The sequence below is a fragment of the Myiozetetes cayanensis genome, unplaced genomic scaffold (assembly GCF_022539395.1).
Source record: "Myiozetetes cayanensis isolate MyiCay16 unplaced genomic scaffold, myiCay2020 scf1, whole genome shotgun sequence".
Taxonomy (NCBI): domain Eukaryota; kingdom Metazoa; phylum Chordata; class Aves; order Passeriformes; family Tyrannidae; genus Myiozetetes; species Myiozetetes cayanensis.
Window position 1 is genome coordinate 33,475,037 of NW_026086604.1, and position 6,529 is coordinate 33,481,565.

Sequence of the window (6,529 nt, forward strand, 5' to 3'; positions counted from 1 at the left end):
GGAGCTTAGTCATACTATACTCACAAATGTTTGCATTGAAGCATTTTTTTTTTTCTCTTTCCCCAGAGAAATTCCCACTCAGTTTTGTGGCCTCTTTAACCCCAAGTCCCTTCCATGAATCGAGTTCTGCTAAATTTATAGAGAAACTCAAACAGCTCAGTTTCTCCATGAATATATATGTAGAACTGATCCTTTGGATCAGTTTCTAGCTCAACGTGGGAGGAAGAGGATCTTGCGTTCTTCTTTATGCTGCAATCTGCTAGTGTCATGTCCAAGTTAGAGCTGCAACAAATCAGCTTGAGATTCAGTAAATCATGCAAAGGTGCAAGCTTTGCTTCATGGAAGAAGCAGGACTAGTGGCTCAATTATTCTTCCATTCATCATTTTTATTCCCAATTCCTTTACCATTTCTAATGTATTCCCCCCAAAAATCTGACCAGTCATCCACAGCTGCCACTTGGTTCAGTAAAGTTCTGCACAGTATTCTTTTTCAGCTGCCAAACCATTTTGCCTTCCTTGGTGTCTCCAAACAGCTGTCAATAATGTGTTTTTCTGCCTGTTGAACTCAGCACATTTAAGGGGAAAGATATTCAAAAAGAAGATAACTTAATTAGCTTCCCTTTTATGTATTGTTGCACTAGTTAGTATTTTAAGAGTGTTTTTCACTTTGTGTGCTAAAACTTGGAGCATAACACAGATGCACTGCTGGGGAGCTGGATTAAGGGGTAGACAGGGAGCTTTGTCACAGTTCTTAGGTATTGTACTGTAGAATTAGATCCTTCTCAGTAATATATATTATTGATAGACTTTGATAATTTATTAGTACTCTGAGATTGTATGAGAACTGCTCAAGTATTTTAGTTTGTTAAAAGAATCTTTTTAACAGAATTTTATTTTATGCAGCCAAATCGTGACTGGGAAGCAGTTGTTTATGGAAAAACAGAAGACCAGCTTATCATGACTGAACAAGCGAGGAGATATCTGAGCACATACACAGCTACCAACAGCAATTCAAGGTCTCTGATACTGTGATGGTCACTGCAACTGACAACCATCTCTTTCCATTGAAACTGAAACAATGTTAAATGCGATTCCAGTACGATATTGTGAATTAAGTCTTGTCTTTGAGAGAGTCTGCCAAGGGAAACCTTAAAGCTACCTTAAAGCTTCCTTTCTTCTTTTGACTGACAAAGAACAGACGTGAAGCTCTTGCATACTTTACGAAGGGATACTGCAAACAGTTCTGCAATGAGTTTCTTAAATATTAGAAGCGTAATGCCCTACAATAACATAAAGAAGGGGAAAATGCATTTCAGTATTGCCAACATACAGTTTTTAGGTTTATTTTTCATATTTATTCTTTTGACTTGCATTGCATTTTTTATCTGTTGGAGCATTTTCAATATAGAGTAGGTTTATAGGTTGTTTCTGGTTTTCAAATGAGCAAGATACATGACTGAATATGCTTTTGCTTATGTAGCATTTTTCTAGTATATAAAGAAACACAACAGAAAGAAGTACAAAGGAAGGATAGAAAGTTGCACTACTAATTTTTTTGGTATGCTGCAAAACAATGGAATTAACTACAGTGTTAAATATATTTATTTGCAAATGGTACTAGAAGTAGGCAGAGGGGGTGAATTAAGTTTAGTGTAAAGCATCAGTATTTTCTTCATAAATCTCAAAATGAGATGATTGTTGAATGTATTGTACAGTATGTAGGAACAAGGAAAATTTTGTAAATTGGAGAGGATTCTGTTTTTATAATTTATTTCCATTTCAAAGCTTAAATGTAGATATTTATATGTATGCAGGTTGTCTAGAGGCCAATGTTGTTTCCTGTTAAAACAGCTAAAATGAAAAAAGGACAAGTTTAAAATATGTGGAATAGCAGAAGAATTACAGTGAAGTGTAAAAATCTATACTGTATGTGTTACATCTGCGTAAGGATTGCACTATAGCCCTAAAATCATGTTGGTCTACAACATAATGACAAGGTATACCTGTATTATACAGCAACTGTTCCTGTTCCTTGTTTAAATATATTTAGAAAGAAATGGTGGGGTCTTACATGAGACCCAGGAGTACTTTGTCCTGCATAGGAACTAAAAACTAATGCATTTTCAATATATATATTTTATTCTTTTTTTTTTTTTTTAAAGAAACTTGGCACCTTGGATCTCAAAACAATTGTATCTGCACTTGACTTTGACCATTATATACTGACTAAATGTTTGAAGAGCAAAGAGAACATTCTTTTATTTATGAAAAGTCTTTGTCCTTATTTAAAGGTATACAGGTCACAACACTTGCTTTAGTTGCCTATTTTAGGTATTTGCACTTATTTTATGTCTTTATTTTTGGTTTTGAAAAAATGTTTTGGTTTGCTTTTGTTGTAGAGATTTTTACGTAGTTAATTTTGAGCAAGTTATAATGGTGTGCTCTCAACAAATACTGACAGGTAAATAGAATTGTACACTGTAGTTTTAGTTATTTATAATTCAGACACTCTTCCTCTCCACTCCCGGGTGTGCTGCTACAGATAGTGGCAGAATCGGCTTGCTGCTATGAGAGATGGAAAGAGCGAGCATCATATGCACTGTATGTAAAATTACATGATGTCAGGTTCTCTAGTTAACTTTATGAGATCAACCAGTACTATGCAGGGTGTGGAAACTGTTCCTAACACTGTAATATCAAAGATGGTAGAAAAGAATGTATTTATGGAGAATTTTAACATGTGATGAGTGGCACAAGGAAGGTAATGGGTTCTTAAACTTTTTTTAAACATCTCAAAGCATATATAATCCTTGTTTTTAAGAGCTTTTTAATATTGGCTCCGATAGTAGTAGGCACAAACATTTTTAGCAGTTTTTAATTCACATCAAAATTTCAAGGGGGGTGGGAATCCTATATAAACAAGGGATCAGAAAATGCCCATCATGCCAGGATTACTCCTCACCTATGACAATTTAGAGGAGTCAATTCTTGGCAGTACTAGATTTTAGGTGTGTGTTACCAGAGTGGATTTAACAGCAACATTTAGTGCTGGAGACATCATTTAATTCACAGAAAATGAAATCAGACATTGAGAGAATTAATATCTAGAATCTGGATGGTATATTTCCATAGAAGTGGCATCACCAAAAGTACCTGTACCAAGTTTAAGCATAGATTTATGGTGAATAGTAATAATTTCTGTTGGTATTGGTTGGATCGTTTAGTTAACTCCTACTTTGTTACTTTAGCAGGAAGGTTTTAATCTTTCATATGTCAGGCATCTTATTACTTTTTGAATGTTGTGTGCATTTGCATTTCTTTCACTTGATAGGTAAATTGTACATGCAGCAGCCAAACTTGCATGAAACCTAAATACATATTACTCCATATTTTTGTTCTAAGGTTTGACAGAATGTGCAACAAATGCCTTGTTTATCTTAGTTTTTGTTGTACTACAAACTTTACTTTTATATAAGAGAATCTCGCAATACAGACCACGTTAATGTCAGAAATAAAGCATCTATGTACCAGGTTACTGTAAGTGTCTTTTATTTGAAAACATGTTTGTATGTGTGCCTGTGAAACTGCAAGAGACTTGCCTTTTCTGGACTGGGCAGAGACAGCAGTTATGGGAATCAGTGGATTACAAAGCAGGATGGAGTCCCCTGGTAGTACCTGCTTCAATTCAACCTGCGTGTAAGCCTACTTGTATTTGGTCAGTTTATATTGGTCTCTCAAAGCTTTAATACGTATAGTAAACAACTTGAGATGTATGTTCATAGTCTAAAGCTTTTTCTAGATTCCCTACATTTGTAGGGTAGAAGTATTTTGGTATGTGTGCCTGAGTCTTGAGAAGTAAATGCAAGTGTAAGCTGTGCAGTGTGATTTTATTTTTTCCCCTCCCTTACTGGTTCTCACAAACATGTATTAATCTGAGTTAGTGTTAAACTCTCTTATTTTGAGAGAAACACTGGCATTCAATACAAAATTTCCAGTGCTTTTCCCAGTTTTGTGACAAAATATAAATGACAAATAATTAAGGTAATCTGTTGAAGGAAAAGGACAGGAGGGACTAGCACAAGCCAGCTCTTCAGAAATAGGTCCTGGTAATTTGTGTTATCTAACTTTAACCTGTATAAGCAAACTCTGACTGTTATGGGGGCTTTGCTGGGGATTTGACTGTCACAGCCAGACCACTGTATGAATAACCTGCAGACCTGCTCGTGTCTGCATGCGTAAGGTTTTCCATCACTTGGGACAAGTGAAGTGGACTGACTAGAGCATTTGTTCTTGTGGCTGGCTGCTGATGTCACAGGGTGAAGTGTAGGTAAAGGAAAGTGAAGTCTAATGATGTGACTAATTCATTTTTCTGTGTTGACTTTGCTCAATGAAACAAAGTAGAGTGGATGGACAGCCAGTAAGGCAAATTTGGTAGTAACTACAACCCTAAATTTCATTATATGAAAACTCTGGAAGCTTTACTCATGGACTGGCTTTTACTTAGAAGAAATTATCTTAAAGGAATTGATTGGTGAGAATAAGCCCAGTTCCTACTGCTGTTATTCTGATTTTACATGAGAATAATTCTACTAGATTTGCACAAAACTAAAACTGATGCAATGCTGAGAGTGAATCAAGCTTTGTGAAATAAGGGTTTTAAACACTGAATATTAACGGACTACAGTTGCGCCATACCTGTGACCAAGGTCACACACAATGCAAGCAACAAAAATTTTGAAACATTGATTTCGTGCATTTCCTTTAATGATAAATATTCAGATAAAGGTTCACTACCTAGGCAGAAAGTACAGGGATGTGTTCTAATGCTAGACCTCATCCAGGTTTGGTTTTTTTTTTTTTTTTCATAAGTTTCCTTGACGTTGGATAAGCTGAATCTTTATAGGCTTAAATGCTTACTTTCATGAGGAAGCTGTGGATTACTGTTTCTGTGCCAGGCTAGCCAAAAGATTGGTCCCTCTTGAAGCTGCAGCATACTGGTCTGTGTGGCTGCCCCTGGAGACAGCCAGCTTAACCCTTGAGTGGGTTGGATTCTTGCCCTGCAGCTGAAGGGAACAATGGGATCCTTGTAGTTGTGCTAGCGTGATGTGTTGGAGGAACAGGTAAGCCTTGGATGCTTATACATAATCCTACATTTCTGTATGAAGAAAATACCTAAATGCTTATACCCACTATATCACCTTAATGCTTGTGAAGAAACCTCTGTTTGCATCTGGATTAAGAGATGTGCAATATGGCATTCTTCAGTATCAGCTTTTGTTGGTGGTGTGGTTTTCTTTTTTAATTTCATTTTCTCTTCTGCTTCATTGCTGTGTCTGGTTTTTCGTGAGGTACAGAACTGAAAGGAGTCCTCTGACAGTGCCTGCTGTTGGACTTTGTCACCCAGTGATGCAGTTGCTATTGCAGCGGCAGTTCTGTCTACCTGCCATTACCTTTTACAGAAATTTTGGGTTCTAATTTGGGTTTCTTTTTAGAGTCTCCTGGGTTATTTACCTGACTTCTGATTTCCTGTATCATCTGATACACCCTCTGATACAGAGAAGATGGATGTTAGAGGCCTTAGCACAAGCAAGATGGGAATGGGCTGTGTCTTGGCTAGCAGTGATGTACATCTGTAACTGTCCTGTGTTACAGTCTGGTGGAAAAGGGTACTTTTCTCTTTTGGGGAGGGAGAATTCTGCTTAGCCAGCATTTACTTCCTTGCTGACCATTCGCCAGTTGCTTGATCAGAGTTACTCCTTGTAAAAGTGATGTTTGGCTGTTTCACAACCAGCAGAGCTTTAGAGCACTCTTTAGAGCGTGTTGTGCACTCTGCTTTTAAGTGCTCCATCCCATAGGTTAAGGAATATTTGTTCAGCTTTCTGAGAATATTAGGTTCTTACAACAGTAGGCATTAAAAAAATAATTAAAAAATAATCAATTGAACAAACCCATAAAACAGATTTAAAACAGATTTAAAAAACCCCAACAAAACAGCACGTGAAAAAACTGCTCATTGAAAGACAGTGGTCATAAGCACTGATACATAGTACCTCAGAAGTCCTTGGAGGAGCTATGTGAACGACATGAGCTGTGAGTACACGTTAGGTGGAAAGAGAGTTTGGAAGAGCAATCAGCTTTGTAAATCAGAGCAGTTGAGGATGTGTTTCCACATACATGTAGGGATGAGTTGGGCTGACGCCCTCATCCTAAAGCTGAGTGGCGTGTGGGCCGACACCGTTCCTTCTCCCCCCGACAGGAGTGTGCCTGTGTCGACTCGCTGCCCGAGAGGGCTCTCTGCGGCCCCGGGGCCGGGGCTGCGCCGCGCAGCAAAGGGGAAGCGCCTTAGCTGGGCTGAGCGGGGTCGAATAGCCGGATAAATCAGCCGCCGGCAATTTACAAATGAATGCCACCTTCTCCTCAGCCATACGGAAACAGGGGATCAGCGGTGTCTGGAGGGCCCGTGTCACCAGAAGTAGGCCAGTTTGTGCGTCGTCCTGCGCTGGCAAACGGCCAGGCTTTGTGTGCTCCA

General features: G+C 38.3%; 1 protein-coding gene across 6 annotated transcripts in view; it reads left to right on the forward strand.

Moving 5' to 3' along the window:
- The window catches only part of MYBL1 (MYB proto-oncogene like 1), a 33,674-nt gene extending 30,150 nt beyond the window's left edge, over positions 1-3,524 (forward strand). For all 6 annotated transcript variants that reach the window (XM_050318489.1, XM_050318498.1, XM_050318471.1 and 3 more), the window contains one exon: positions 904-3,524. In XM_050318489.1, the coding sequence (XP_050174446.1) occupies positions 904-1,032 (129 nt within the window). In that variant the 3' untranslated portion in view covers positions 1,033-3,524. The remainder of the gene's footprint in view (positions 1-903) is intronic.
- Positions 3,525-6,529: the final 3,005 nt, after the last annotated feature.